Genomic DNA, 16921 nt, shown 5'->3' with positions numbered 1-16921 from the left:
GGTGCTGCCACCGGAGGCCTGGTGCATGGAGGAGGCACCGGATGGACCGGACTGTGGAGGCGCCCTGGAGGTCTCGAGCACCGAGCCTGCACAACCTGTCCTGGCTGGATACTCCCCGTAGCCCGGCAAGTGCGGCGGAGTGGAACAGATCGCACTGGGATGTGCTGGCGAACCGGGGACACCGTGCATAGGGCTGGTGCCATATTACCCGGGCCGAGGAGACGCACTGGAGACCAGATACGCTGAGCCGGCTTCATTGCTCCTGGCTCGATGCCCACTCCAGCCCGGCCGATACGAGGAGCTGCGATGTAGCGCACCGGGCTATGCCTACATGTTTCAAGCAGACCACCATAGTCCCTGTGCCGAAGAATGCGAAGGTAACCTTCAAAAATGACTACTGATCCACAGTTGACGCAATCTCAATCGCACTCCACACTGCCCTTTCCCACCTGGACAAAAGGAACACCCATGTGAGAATGCTGTTCATTGACTACAGCTCAACATTCCACACCATAGTGCCCACAAAGCTCATCACTAAGCTAAGGACCCTGGAACTAAATACCTCCCTCTGCAACTGGATCCTGGACTTCCTGACGGGCCGCCCCCAGGTGGTAAGGGTAGGCAACAACACATCTGCCACGCTGATCCTCAACACCGGGCCCCTCAGGGGTGCGTGTTCAGTCCCCTCCTGTACTCCGTGTTCACCCACGACTGCGCTGCCAAGCACGACTCCAACACCATCATTAAGTTTGCTGATGACACAACAGTGGTAGGCCTGTTCACAGACAACGATGAGAAAGCCTATAGGGAGGAGGTCAGAGACCTGGCAATGTGGTGCCAGGACAACAACCTCCCCCTTAATGTGAGCAAGACAAAGGAGATGATTGTGGACTACAGGAAAAGGTGGGCCGAACGGGCCCCCATTAACATCGACACTACACCAACAAACTATCATGGTCCAAACACACCAAGACAGTTGTGAAGAGGGCAGGACAACACCTTTTCCCCCTCAGGTGACTGAAAAGATTTGACATGAGTCCACAGATCCTAAAAAAGTTCTACAGCTGCACCATCGAGAGCATGTTGACCGGTTGCATCATCGCCTGGTATGGCAACAGCTCGGCTTCCGACCGTCAGGCGCTGCAGTTGGTAGTGCGTACGGCCTAATACTTCACTGGGGTCAAGCTTACTGTCATAAAGGACCTATATACTAGGCGGTGTCAGAGGAAGCTATAAGACTGCTGAACAAGTAATCAAATGGCCATCTGGACTATTTAGATTGACTCCCCAACTCATTTTTTACACTTCTGCTACTCGCTGTTTATTATCTATGCAGTCATTTTACTCCTACCTACGTGTAAATATTATCTAAATTACCTCAACTAACCTGCACCCCCCACATTGACTCGGTACCAGTACCCCCTGTATATAGCCTCATTACTAACCTGTACCCCTGCACATTGACTCAATATCGGTACCCCCTGTATATAGACTTGTTATTGTTATTTTATTGTGTTACTTTTTATTTCATTGTTTACTTTAGTTTAATTAGTAAATATTTTCTATTTCTTGAACTGCATGGTTGGCTAAGGACTTGTAAGTAAGCATTTCACGGTAAGATCTACACCTATTGTATTCAGCGAATGTGACAAATACAATTTGATTTGACTAGTTTGGTATTGGTTCGACATTGCAGCCGACAGTGCAGGCGACTGCCTTATTATTTATAAATCAGTCAGCCAGTAAACTTTTTCCCGCAATGCAGCATGGATTTAATGCTCTGGAACACGGCCAGTGGTTTAGTAAATGACAGAGACGCTACGCTGAGCACGCTCTATGGGGTGTGGAACATCATCTATAATAATGACATAAAGGCTACGCTGTGCACGCTCTACGGGGTGTGGAACACCATCTATAATAATGACATAAAGGCTAAGCTGCGCACGCTCTACGTTGTGTGGAACACCATCTATAATAATGACATAAAGGCTACGCTGCGCACGCTCTACGTTGTGTGGAACACCATCTATAATAATGACATAAAGGCTACGATGTGCACGCTCTACGTTGTGTGGAATATCATCTATAATAATGACATAAAGGCTACGCTGTGCACGCTCTACGGGGTGTGGAACATCATCTATAATAATGACATAAAGGCTACGCTGCGCACGCTCTACGTTGTGTGGAACACCATCTATAATAATTTGGCTGTTCTAAATTCTGTGTTGCTCAAAGCCTTGAGTAATGAACCTATTTTTGACACAATTGGCTGGAAAGTCACCCTTTGCCTTGATGACAGCTTTGCATACTCTTGGCTTAATCTCAACCAGCTTCATGAGGTAGTCACTTGGAATTCATTTCAATTAACAGGTGTGCCTAGTAAAATGTTAATTTGTGGAAATTCTTTCCTTCTTAATGTGTTTGAGCCAATCAGTTGTGTTGTGACAAGGTATGGGTGGCTCTCATGAGGATTGCCACAGGAAAGGATGAGCCAGAGATACATCTGCTGCAGAAGATACGTTCATTAGAGTTAACTGCACCTCAGATTGCAGCCCAAATAAATGCTTCATAGAGTTCAAGTAACAGACACATCTCAACATCAACTGTTCAGAGACTGGTTGAGTTGCTGCATGCAAAAACACTGTTTACAAAATCTTTGTTATTAAAGAACAAGAAGGCCTACACACTGTCTATAAAAAAAATTGATTTTCTTTCAAAAACAAGGACATTTCTAAGTGACCCCAAACATTTGAACGGTAGTATACATCTACATGATGTATTTTACACCATGTAGGAGCAGTATAGACCTAGTCTGTTCATTATATACATCTACATGATGTATTGTTACACCATGTAGGAGCAGTATAGACCTAGTCTGTTCATTATATACATCTACATGATGTATTGTTACACCATGTAGGAGCAGTATAGACCTAGTCTGTTCATTATATACATCTACATGATGTATTGTTACACCATGTAGGAGAAGTATAGACCTAGTCTGTTCATTATATACATCTACATGATGTATTGTTACACCATGTAGGAGAAGTATAGACCGACAGTAGCTGGCTACTTATTTAGATTTAGTTTGACTTAATGAAACTGCCTTAAATGTGCTGTAGTAGACATTTTTTATTCGCACTAATCAATCAACACATTCCTGTCTTTGCATGTCTCAATATAATAGTATTATTTAATTAAATCCATTTAAAATAATCTTTATCTGAAAATAAAATATGATCCTCAACTGCGTTTCCCCTCCAGTCAGCAGACGGCGATGTGCGTCTTTCAGGCGATGCTGCCAGCGTGACGTATAATCTAGTGGACGGTTCTTCAGAAACAGCTCGTCAACAACCTCGGTAGCTTGATAGCCAACATAGCCGAAAGATTCAAGCTATTTATACGCTTTCGGTGTATATTAGCTACTGTGTTTTAGACACAGTTCTGTCGTATCTACTTGTTAACCTATTTAATTTAATATTAACGTTACATTATTTTGTATTAGTCAGCTATAGTAGCTGGCTGGTTAAGTTAGCATTAGCCTAGTCGCTAATGATATCTAGCTAGCTAACATCCCCGAACATGAGCTCCCTAAACATCTCCCCTCCTGTTAAAGAAGAGGAGGTCTGCTGGACGGAGAAAGAAGCTCTGGGGCTGAACATTGTCGTGAAAGAGGAGAAGGAAGAAGAGGATGTCACAGTAAAACAAGAAGTAGAGGGTGAGGCTGTTACTGTGAAAAAAGAAGAGAAAGACGTTACAGTGAAAGAAGAGGAAGAGAAAGAGAAGGATGTAGTTTTTGGAGTGAAGATGGAAGGGGAGATTACTATCACATTGAAAGATGAAGAGGTGGAGATAGGAGATCTGATTAACACCAGTAAGTACCGCCTTAAATTTGTTTTTAACTTTGGATATCTGGAGGTGGTCCGTCAATACCTCTTCAACGGAGGGCTCTAGGATGATGACTGATATGTCTAGAATCAGACGACGTAGAGAACAAGCTACCCCTTGTTTTCTCCGTCCCGTTTCCAAAAAGTGACTTAACATATATATTTGAGAAGGGTCTATCTGCTGGCCGCAGACTGGGGGGCACGGCATGTAGTGATTTTCATGTAGTGATGATTTACTACACACCGTGTCCCCCAATAGTGCCATGCGAGAGTTGGGTTGGCTACATCAAAGATGATGGATATACTGACAAGATGTCTCTCTGCCCTAAAAAGGGGAGTCGTTGTCCACAAAGCGGCAATGCGGGTTGTCTATCTCCCACATATCCTTTCTTTGGATTGGTGGTTACATCTTATTATTGTAATATATTGTTTATATTCTACGAGGGTTGTTGACGTCAACCGCCTGTATTCAATGGAGAGAGATGCTACGTTACTAGCATGAATATACATAGCGATCTGATGACAACTCCTATAGTGTTTTTATCAGAGTTGTCGGTATATCACGTGTCCACATAACAACTTAATCATTATGAAACTTCTGTTAGATCAAGTAAACCTCACGTAGCAAATGAGCCATTAATTTTGTTGTTGGCCAAATTCGACACTTTCCACATTGGGTTGACAATTTTTTCCACTTGGATACAACCAACTGTAACGTACTGGCATGACCTAGAGAGTTACAACCTACTGTAACCTACTGACATGACCTAGAGAGATACAACCTACTGTAGCCTACTGGCATGACCTAGCGAGATACAACCTACTGTAGCCTACTGGCTTGACCTAGAAAGCTAAAGTTGTAAAATTCCTGTATTTTAAAATAATATTTTACAAATGATCAATATTATGGATCTTCCTATCCACATGTGGGATCCCTCTCCTTTGTTATCCTCTCTACACCAATAACAGACAACTACTGTGGGACTCCAAATCACAGCTGGATGTGATACTGCCTGGATTCGAACCAGGGACTGTAGTGATGCCTCTTCCACTAAGATGCAGTGGCTTAGACCGCTGCTTCCGCGTGTGTGTTAACTATTAGAATGCTGTACTAGAATGCTTAAAGGGCAGCAACAATTTTAAATATCTGTTTCGTTTTTTGGGGCAAGGAAATATTAGCCAATAATGTAATATCGGTGCACCCCTTTATTCTAAAATTGATTCTATTATAAAAACAATCCTCATCAATCTACACACAATACCCCATAATGCCATCACAATACCACATAATGCCATCACAATACCCCATAATGCCGTCACAATTCCCCATAATGCCGTCACAATTCCCCATAATGCCAAAGCAAACACGGGTTTAGATTTTTTGCAAATGCATTAAAACTATTCCCCAGGATAACTCGTCTGAGTAATATACGTTTCAGATGGCTTAGACTGTAATGGGTTAAACTTTGTCTGAGGGGGAGGTCCTTCTAAGCTATATGGAATTGTTTTAAGAAGGTTTAAATAACATGAAGGGCTTCCCCAGTATAGTACTGTAGAAACACCCTCCAATATGAAGGGCTTCCCCAGTATAGTACTGTAGAAACACCTCCAATATGAAGGGCTTCCCCAGTATAGTACTGTAGAAACACCTCCAACATGAAGGGCTTCCCCAGTATAGTACTGTAGAAACACCTCCAACATGAAGGGCTTCCCCATTATAGTACTGTAGAAACACCCTCCAATATGAAGGGCTTCCCCAGTATAGTACTGTAGAAACACCTCCAATATGAAGGGCTTCCCCAGTATAGTACTGTAGAAACACCCTCCAACATGAAGTGCTTCCCCAGTATAGTACTGTAGAAACACCAACATAAAGGGCTTCCCCAGTATAGTACTGTAGAAACACCTCCAATATGAAGGGCTTCCCCAGTATAGTACTGTAGAAACACCTCCAACATGAAGGGCTTCCCCAGTATAGTACTGTTTTAAGGTTATACCAAGGATAATTAGGCTTTCTGATTTTGAATTGTAAGACTCCTTGAAGTATCAACCAAAAATATTCAAAATGTATGTCAAATTATTAGGCCACACTGCTATAACCCATAGTAACACATTGGATAACATTTACAACATGGAACAACAGTAACCATAGTAACATTGTTTCTCCCAAAACATCTAAAGGAAGTTTGTTCTGAAGTGTCTGGTTTCCTCATTAGCAGGGAGGAGTTTCTACAACCAGATATACAACATCCATAACTAGTGGTTTCCTCATTACCAGATATACTACATCCATAACTATCGGTTTCCTCATTAGCAGATATACTACATCCATAACTAGGGGTTTCCTCATTACCAGATATACTACATCCATAACTAGTGGTTTCCTCATTACCAGATATACTCCATCCATAACTAGTGGTTTCCTCATTACCAGATATACTCCATCCATAACTAGTGGTTTCCTCATTACCAGATATACTCCATCCATAACTAGTGGTTTCCTCATTACCAGATATACTCCATCCATAACTAGTGGTTTCCTCATTACCAGATATACTCAGTGGCGTGCCTGGGCCTTCAGTGAGGTCCTACACAGTCCCACCCAAATTAATCCACCTCTTATTACCATCATTATGATGCCATGGCTCTAGACACTATACATTTAGACAGAAACACAGTATAACCAGGCGTTGCGTCACCTTGAAATTGACATTTTTATTCAGAGAATTGCAGGGGAAGAGTACAATACAGTACAGTTCAACTAATAGGCAAGAACATAGTCGAGTGCAACAGAGTTATATTAATATTCTTCTTCAATCCATTTCTGGTCCACAAACGTTGAGCTTTAAACCCCCCCCCCCAAAAAAAATACAGTTCCTGTTTACGCAAAAACATGACACAATCAATGAGTCTTTTCAATATTTTTCCCTATTTTTCTTCACCTTTTCATTGTGCAGCTCCGTTGCCCTACGCGCTTGTTCGTTGAGCTGTAGATCCACTCGGGTGTCCCCAAAAGTTTTCAAATGCACCATTGCTTGTAAGTGGCCAGCCGTACTTTGGTGTCTCGTTGCTGCCTTGGTTAGACAACTCAAGTTTGGAAAGCCAGTGTGGCTCCAAACACCAAATCGATCACTTGCATTCCCAGCAGTACAGTTTGCAGTGCTTCTCGGAGCCTGTGAGCCATTGATAGCGCTCGTAGTTGGAACTTTGAAAGTGGCGAACAAACCCCTTTCCCGCCTGTGACAGGCTTTGTAGCGTCGGCATCGGGCGACCTCTCCTTACAATGTCTAACTTTTCTTGAAAAGTTTGCTTTGAGAATGGCATTATAATTAAATCCTCAACCAAATCGATATATTCTCCTCCTTCCGCCATTGTGGGTTGAAAAAACAGCTTAGTAGTACGCGTATTAATTCGTTTATCAAATTCAGTTTCCTAGTTCTTGAGGTTCTGCATAGACCTGCCCATAGGACTTGCCTCTCAATATTGGTAATCCAATCAAAAGACGTGCACACACTACGCCTGCTAGCTGGCTCCTGTGTAACACTGGAGCCAGCCAGCAGGCGTACAATAGCCAACTCTAAAGCTGATTGGTTGACACTAAATTTTCATTTCCATTCACTTTAAACTACAAGCGCCCGCACTGTTGATTCTGAAGGCCCGAGGGCAGATTTTAGACCCCTGGCAACACATGATGGCTGAATATGATTGGATAAAAGATCTAACATAAAGACCAGCCCTCCAAATCTCAACTTGGGGCTGGAAGCAGTGCAACCAAGAGGAAAGCTATGAAATGAAGAGTATAACTCTTACTCTGGGGAATAATTTAATACATATTTGTGGGAAAATATATATTTTTAGATATTCTGATGATGTTTAGGCCAGCAGAGAAGGCCTTGCTGGCCCTGACGGCCCACCACTGGATATACTACATCCATAACTAGTGGTTTCCTCATTACCAGATATACTCCATCCATAACTAGTGGTTTCCTCATTACCAGATGTACTACATCCATAAGTAGCGGTTTCCTCATTACCAGATGTACTACATCCATAAGTAGTGGTTTCCTCATTACCAGATATACTACATCCATAACTAGCGGTTTCCTCATTACCAGATATACTACATCCATAACTAGCGGTTTCCTCATTACCAGATGTACTATATCCATAACTAGCGGTTTCCTCATTACCAGATATACTACATCCATAACTAGCGGTTTCCTCATTACCAGATATACTACATCCATAACTAGCGGTTTCCTCATTAGCAGAGAGTTTCTACAACCAGATATACAACATCCATAACTAGCGGTTTCCTCATTACCACATATACAGTGCCTTGCGAAAGTATTCGGCCCCCTTGAACTTTGCGACCCTTTGCCACATTTCAGGCTTCAAACATAAAGATATAAAACTGTATTTTTTTGTGAAGAATCAACAACAAGTGGGACACAATCATGAAGTGAACGATATTTATTTGATATTTCAAACTTTTTTAACAAATCAAAAACTGAAAAATTGGGCGTGCAAAATGATTCAGCCCCTTTACTTTCAGTGCAGCAAACTCTCTCCAGAAGTTCAGTGAGGATCTCTGAATGATCCAATGTTGACCTAAATGACTAATGATGATAAATACAATCCACCTGTGTGTAATCAAGTCTCCGTATAAATGCACCTGCACTGTGATAGTCTCAGAGGTCCGTTAAAAGCGCAGAGAGCATCATGAAGAACAAGGAACACACCAGGCAGGTCCGAGATACACAACAGTGGTAGGCTTGATTACCAACAACGATGAGACGGCCTACAGGGAGGAGGTGAGGGCCCTCGGAGTGTGGTGTCAGGAAAACAACCTCACACTCAACGTCAACAAAACTAAGGAGATGATTGTGGACTTCAGGAAACAGCAGAGGGAACACCCCCCTATCCACATCGATGGAACAGTAGTGGAGAGGGTAGCAAGTTTTAAGTTCCTCGGCATACACATCACAGACAAACTGAATTGGTCCACTCACACAGACAGCATCGTGAAGAAGGCGCAGCAGCGCCTCTTCAACCTCAGGAGGCTGAAGAAATTCGGCTTGTCACCAAAAGCACTCACAAACTTCTACAGATGCACAATCGAGAGCATCCTGGCGGGCTGTATCACCGCCTGGTATGGCAACTGCACCGCCCTCAACCGTAAGGCTCTCCAGAGGGTAGTGAGGTCTGCACAACGCATCACCGGGGGCAAACTACCTGCCCTCCAGGACACCTACACCACCCGATGTCACAGGAAGGCCATAAAGATCATCAAGGACATCAACCACCCGAGCCACTGCCTGTTCACCCCGCTATCATCCAGAAGGCGAGGTCAGTACAGGTGCATCAAAGCTGGGACCGAGAGACTGAAAAACAGCTTCTATCTCAAGGCCATCAGACTGTTAAACAGCCACCACTAACACTGAGTGGCTGCTGCCAACACACTGACACTGACTCAACTCCAGCCACTTTAATAATGGGAATTGATGGGAAATGATGTAAATATATCACTAGCCACTTTAAACAATGCTACCTTATATAAATGTTACTTACCCTACATTATTCATCTCATATGCATACGTATATACTGTACTCTATATCATCGACGGTATCCTTATGTAATACATGTATCACTAGCCACTTTATACTATACTATGCCACTTTGTTTACATACTCATCTCATTTGTACATACTGTACCCGATACCATCTACTGTATCTTGCCTATGCTGCTCTGTACCATCACTCATTCATATATCCTTATGTACATATTCTTTATCCCCTTACACTGTGTACAAGACAGTAGTTTTGGAATTGTTAGTTAGATTACTTGTTATTACTGCATTGTCGGAACTAGAAGCACAAGCATTTCGCTACACTCGCATTAACATCTGCTAACCATGTGTATGTGACAAATAAAATTTGATTTGATTTGATTTGAGATACTGTTGTGAAGAAGTTTAAAGCCGGATTTGGATACAAAAAGATTTCCCAAGCTTTAAACATCCCAAGGAGCACTGTGCAAGCGATAATATTGAAATGGAAGGAGTATCAGACCACTGCAAATCTACCAAGACCTGGCCGTCCCTCTAAACTTTCAGCTCATACAAGGAGAAGAATGATCAGAGATGCAGCCAAGAGGCCCATGATCACTCTGGATGAACTGCAGAGATCTACAGCTGAGGTGGGAGACTCTGTCCATAGGACAACAATCAGTCGTATATTGCACAAATCTGGCCTTTATGGAAGAGTGGCAAGAAGAAAGCCATTTCTTAAAGATATCCATAAAAAGTGTCGTTTAAAGTTTGCCACAAGCCACCTGGGAGACACACCAAACATGTGGAAGAAGGTGCTCTGGTCAGATGAAACCAAAATTGAACTTTTTGGCAACAATGCAAAACGTTATGTTTGGCGTAAAAGCAACACAGCTCATCACCCTGAACACACTATCCCCACTGTCAAACATGGTGGTGGCAGCATCATGGTTTGGGCCTGCTTTTCTTCAGCAGGGACAGGGAAGATGGTTAAAATTGATGGGAAGATGGATGGAGCCAAATACAGGACCATTCTGGAAGAAAACCTGATGGAGTCTGCAAAAGACCTGAGACTGGGACGGAGATTTGTCTTCCAACAAGACAATGATCCAAAACATAAAGCAAAATCTACAATGGAATGGTTCAAAAATAAACATATCCAGGTGTTAGAATGGCCAAGTCAAAGTCCAGACCTGAATCCAATCGAGAATCTGTGGAAAGAACTGAAAACTGCTGTTCACAAATGCTCTCCATCCAACCTCACTGAGCTCGAGCTGTTTTGCAAGGTGGAATGGGAAAAAATTTCAGTCTCTCGATGTGCAAAACTGATAGAGACATACCCCAAGCGATTTACAGCTGTAATCGCAGCAAAAGGTGACGCTACAAAGTATTAACTTAAGGGGGCTGAATAATTTTGCACGCCCAATTTTTCAGTTTTTGATTTGTTAAAAAAGTTTGAAATATCCAATAAATGTCGTTCCACTTCATGATTGTGTCCCACTTGTTGTTGATTCTTCCCAAAAAAATACAGTTTTATATCTTTATGTTTGAAGCCTGAAATGTGGCAAAAGGTCGCAAAGTTCAAGGGGGCCGAATACTTTCGCAAGGCACTGTACTACATCCATAACTAGCGGTTTCCTCATTACCAGATATACTACATCCATAACTAGCGGTTTCCTCATTACCAGATATACTACATCCATAACTAGCTGTTTCCTCATTACCAGATATACTACATCCATAACTAGTGGTTTCGTCATTACTTTAGCACACTCTGCCAACCCGGATGTTCTAGCTGTGTCTGAATCCTGGCTTAGGAAGACCACCAAAAATTCAGAAATTTTAATTCCAAACTACAACATTTTCAGACAAGATAGAACTGCCAAAGGGTGTTGCGATCTACTGCAAAGATAGCCTGCAGAGTTCTGTCCTACTATCCAGGTCTGTACCCAAACAATTTGAACTTCTACTTTTAAAAATCCACCTCTCTAAAAACAAGTCTCTCACCGTTGCCGCCTGCTATAGACCACCCTCTGCCCCCAGCACCATATGTGAACTGATTGCCCCCCATCTATCTTCAGAGCTCGTGCTGCTAGGCGACCTAAACTGGAACATGCTTAACACCCCAGCCATCCTACAATCTAAACTTGATGCCCTCAATCTCACACAAATAATCAATGAACCTACCAGGTACCTCCCCAAAGCCTTAAACACGGGCACCCTCATAGATATCATCCTAACCAACTTGCCCTCTAAATACACCTCTGCTGTCTTCAACCAAGATCTCAGCGATCACTGCCTCATTGCCTGCATCCGTAATGGGTCAGCGGTCAAACGACCTCCACTCATCACTGTAAAACGCTCCCTGAAACACTTCAGCGAGCAGGCCTTTCTAATCGACCTGGCCGGGGTATCCTGGAAGGATATTGATCTCATCCCGTCAGTAGAGGATGCCTGGATATTTTTTTTAAATGCCTTCCTAACCATCTTAATTAAACATGCCCCATTCAAGAAATTTAGAACCAGGAACTTGGTTCAGGAACTTGGTTCTCCCCAGACCTGACTGCCCTTAACCAACACAAAAACATCCTATGGCGTTCTGCATTAGCATTGAACAGCCCCCGTGATATGCAGCTGTTCAGGGAAGCTAGAAACCATTATACACAGGCAGTTAGAAAAGCCAGGGCTAGCTTTTTCAAGCAGAAATTTGCTTCCTGCAACACTAACTCAAAAAAGTTCTGGGACACTGTAAAGTCCATGGAGAATAAGAACACCTCCTCCCAGCTGCCCACTGCTCTGAAGATAGGAAACACTGTCACCACTGATAAATCCACCATAATTGAGAATTTCAATAAGCATTTTTCTACAGCTGGCCATGCTTTCCACCTGGCTACTCCTACCCCGGTCAACAGCACTGCACCCCCCACAGCAACTTGCCCAAGCCTTCCCCATTTCTCCTTCTCCCAAATCCGTTCAGCTGATGTTCTGAAAGAGCTGCAAAATCTGGACCCCTACAAATCAGCCGGGCTAGACAATCGGGACCCTTTCTTTCTAAAATTATCTGCCGAAATTGTTGCCACCCCTATTACTAGCCTGTTCAACCTCTCTTTCGTGTCGTCTGAGATTCCCAAAGATTGGAAAGCAGCTGCGGTCATCCCCCTCTTCAAAGGGGGGGACACTCTTGACCCAAACTGCTACAGACCTATATCTATCCTACCATGCCTTTCTAAGGTCTTCGAAAGCCAAGTCAACAAACAGATTACCGACCATTTCGAATCTCACCATACCTTCTCTGCTATGCAATCTGGTTTCAGAGCTGGTCATGGGTGCACAGCCACGCTCAAGGTCCTAAACGATATCTTAACCGCCATCGATAAGAAACATTACTGTGCAGCCGTATTCATTGATCTGGCCAAGGCTTTCGACTCTGTCAATCACCACATCCTCATCGGTAGACTCGACAGCCTTGGTTTCTCAAATGATTGCCTCGCCTGGTTCACCAACTACTTCTCTGATAGAGTTCAGTGTGTCAAATCGGAAGGTCTACTGTCCGGACCTCTGGCAGTCTCTATGGGGGTGCCACAGGGTTCAATTCTTGGACCGACTTTCTTCTCTGTATACATCAATGAGGTTGCTCTCTACATGCACCTACCTGCCTGTCCAACATCACTACTCTGGACGGCTCTGACTTAGAATACGTGGACAACTACAAATACTTAGGTGTCTGGTTAGACTGTAAACTCTCCTTCCAGACCCATATCAAACATCTCCAATCCAAAGTTAAATCTAGAATTGGCTTCCTATTTCGCAACAAAGCATCCTTCACTCATGCTGCCAAACATACCCTTGTAAAACTGACCATCCTACCAATCCTCGACTTTGGCGATGTCATTTACAAAATAGCCTCCAATACCCTACTCAACAAATTGGATGCAGTCTATCACAGTGCAATCCGTTTTGTCACCAAAGCCCCATATACTACCCACCATTGCGACCTGTACGCTCTCGTTGGCTGGCCCTCGCTTCATACTCGTCGCCAAACCCACTGGCTCCATGTCATCTACAAGACCCTGCTAGGTAAAGTCCCCCCTTATCTCAGCTCGCTGGTCACCATAGCATCTCCCACCTGTAGCACACGCTCCAGCAGGTATATCTCTCTAGTCACCCCCAAAACCAATTATTTCTTTGGCCGCCTCTCCTTCCAGTTCTCTGCTGCCAATGACTGGAACGAACTACAAAAATCTCTGAAACTGGAAACACTTATCTCCCTCACTAGCTTTAAGCACCAACTGTCAGAGCAGCTCACAGATTACTGCACCTGTACATAGCCCACCCATAATTTAGCCCAAACAACTACCTATTTCCCTACTGTATTTAATTTATTTATTTACTTTGCTCCTTTGCACCCCATTATTTTTATTTCTACTTTGCACATTCTTCCATCACATATCTACCATTCCAGTGTTTTACTTGCTATATTGTATTTACTTTGCCACCATGGCCTTTTTTTTGCCTTTACCTCCCTTCTCACCTCATTTGCTCACATCGTATATAGACTTGTTTATACTGTGTTATTGACTGTATGTTTGTTTTACTCCATGTGTAACTCTGTGTCGTTGTATCTGTCGAACTGCTTTGCTTTATCTTGGCCAGGTCGCAATTGTAAATGAGAACTTGTTCTCAACTTGCCTACCTGGTTAAAATAAAAAATTAGCAGGGAGGAGTTTCTGCAACCAAATTGCGTGTGCTTCACCCTCATGCCACAATTTTAGCAAACACAGAAAGGGGCCTGTATTGGCTACCAAAAGTCGTCTGGCACATTGCTTAGGGTTTCAACAAATATAATAACTTTATTTTTAGCCTTCTATCATAGATGTTACTACTAATGTGAAAACAAGACTAAATATGACTATTGTTGCTCATTTTAAGACAATTGTCAAATCATTTTAATCTTCATTATACGTCAATTGTTGTACAACGTCGTGGCTACGCTGTTGGCATCACCTTTTACAGTGGATTTCCACTGTTGTGGGCCTTTAACCATCTGTCTGACTTTTTGTTCACACAGGAGAGAGACGGGACTACCGTGGGTCATCTGGGAAGCCTCAACAACCTCATGATGCTGACGAGGCAGAGAAGAGTCTCTACAGATCAGAACACGTCAAGAAACACCAGCGGAGATCCACAGGGAAGGGAACTCACTGCTGCTCTGACTGTGGGAAGAGATTCACCTCATCAGGCATTAAAATTCATCAGAGAATCCACACAGCAGAGAAACCTTACGGCTGTGATCAATGTGGGAAGAGTTTTGTTCAATACAGCCATCTGAAGATACACCAGAGAACACACACAGGAGAGAAATCTTATAGCTGTACTCAATGTGGTAAGAGTTTTAGTCATTCAACCAGCCTGATACCACACCAGAGAACACACACAGGAGATAATCCTTATAGCTGTGATCAATGTGGGAAGAGTTTTACTCAGCTAAGCATCCTGATATCACACCAGAGAACACACACAGGTGAGAAACCTTATAGCTGTGATGAATGTGGGAAGATTTTTACTACATCTAGAAATCTGACTCTACACCAGAGCATACACACAAAAGATAAATCTTTTAGCTGTACTCAATGTGGGAAGAGTTTTCTTCAATATAGCCATCTGAAAATACACCAGAGAACACACACAGGAGAGAAACCTTTTAGCTGTACTGAATGTGGGAAGAGTTTTAGTCATTCAACCAGCCTGATATCACACCAGAGAACACACACAGGAGAAAAACCTTATAGCTGTGATCAATGTGGGAAGAGATTTACTCAGCTAAGCATCCTGATATCACACCAGAGAACACACACAGGCGAGAGACCTTATAGCTGTTCTCAATGTGGGAAGAGTTTTACTCAGCTAAGCAACCTAATTTCACACCAGAGAACACACACAGGAGAGAAACCGTTTAGCTGTGATGAATGTGGGAAGATTTTTACTACATATAGAAATCTGACTCGACACCAGAGAATACACACAGGAGAGAAACCTTTTAGCTGTACTCACTGTGGGAAGAGTTTTACTCAGCAAAGCAACCTGATATCACACCAGAGAACACACACAGGAGAGAAACCCTATAGCTGTGATCAATGTGGGAAGAGTTTTACTCAGCTAAGCAACCTGATATCACACCAGAGAACACACACAGGAGAGAAACCCTATAGCTGTGGTCAATGTGGGAAGAGTTTTGCTACATCTGGGCAGCTGACTATACACCAGAGAACACACACAGGAGAAACCTCTTAGCTTTGACCAGAGATAATCTGATAAAAGATCTCGGATCAAATATCAGAAAGTACATACAGGAAGGAGTTGTTTCATGATATCAATGAATTACTGTCAATGTTTTAACATTGTACTAGGAGTATTTTAATCATGTCACAATGTAGAAGCCTAAATGTTTGCCCCCTTATCAATTGATATCAACATGATATGGATATTAGCGTTCGGGGGAAAAATCCAGGTTCTGAATTGAAAGTTGTGTTGTGTTGAGTTGTGTTACACTTACCACGTTGGTGACCCACTGCAGTTTATAAGGAGCTTGTTTAAAAAATACAAATAACATGATTATTGTGGCAGATGTTTGTGTATATAGCACATTTTATGTTTAGGTTTTCAATTTATCCCAAACTGTTTCTGCGTATTGGTTATTGATTTGGACACGTTAACACTGTTTTGACATCGGGATTTCCCACCGAGCAAAATGTCATTCAAAAGACATTCAAAAGAAGACTATGCCCGACGTCCAATATACGTTCGGTTGAAAATATGTATTTTGGGGTAATTTTTTTCAATGACTTGAAAATAACTTAATTTCAACTTACTTGCAGGTATCCTAGTGGTTAGAGCGTTGGGCCATCATTGTAAGCCAGAATTTGTTCTTAACTGACTTATTTACAATGACGGCCTACCAGGGAGAAGTGGGTTAACTGCCTTGTTTAGGTGCAGAATGACAGATTTTTACCTTGTCAGCTCGGGATCCAGTCCAGCAACCTTTCGGTTCCTGTTAAATGAAGGTTAAAATAAATAAATAAAAACACATGGACACAGTATAATAAATTGGTCTATAATCAATTTTATTAACCATCTTTCATCACTCCAGTATTTCTTGACAACATTAAATTGCTAATTGTCTTTATTCCACTACTGAAGACACATGTCTCAAATCACCTCAAACATTCAGCCTGACAAAAGATACATGTTTTATTATTCAATGCCTGACAATTAAGTGAATTATTGCCAATACATATTAACAAAGGGGTGTACATTTGATCACAATTTGTGACTGCACGTTTTTCTGTATTGGAGATGGGTTTTGTTTGGACTCGTTCCAAGTGGACTAGAAGCTAGTGAGTTTTAGGAAGATGAGAGTTCTAGAAGCTAGTGAGTTTTAGGAAGATGAGAGTTCTAGAAGCTAGTGAGTTTTAGGAAGA

At 42.6% G+C, this 16921-nt stretch overlaps 2 protein-coding genes across 3 annotated transcripts in view; both read left to right on the top strand.

The window, feature by feature from the left end:
- Positions 1 to 16921, top strand: part of LOC139364513 (merozoite surface protein 9-like) — a 324715-nt gene that overhangs the window by 74187 nt on the left and 233607 nt on the right. The window lies entirely within an intron of this gene.
- Positions 3342 to 16873, top strand: LOC139424754 (zinc finger protein ZFP2-like). 2 transcript variants are annotated; one of them, XM_071176869.1, is made up of 2 exons: positions 3342 to 3880; positions 14512 to 16873. In XM_071176869.1, exons 1-2 carry the CDS (start codon positions 3589 to 3591, stop codon positions 15732 to 15734), a joined length of 1515 nt encoding a protein of 504 aa, XP_071032970.1. In that variant the 5' UTR covers positions 3342 to 3588; the 3' UTR covers positions 15735 to 16873. The 2 variants fall into 2 exon arrangements, with proteins under 2 accessions (XP_071032970.1, XP_071032971.1); XM_071176870.1 differs by lacking the exon at positions 14512 to 16873 and adding an exon at positions 4863 to 4943 and having other exon boundaries at positions 3354 to 3880.

This window comes from Oncorhynchus clarkii, chromosome 13, assembly GCF_045791955.1.
Source record: "Oncorhynchus clarkii lewisi isolate Uvic-CL-2024 chromosome 13, UVic_Ocla_1.0, whole genome shotgun sequence".
Lineage (NCBI taxonomy): Eukaryota > Metazoa > Chordata > Actinopteri > Salmoniformes > Salmonidae > Oncorhynchus > Oncorhynchus clarkii.
Note: the sequence above shows the minus strand (reverse complement) of the source record. Positions and strands in the feature narration are given on the sequence as shown.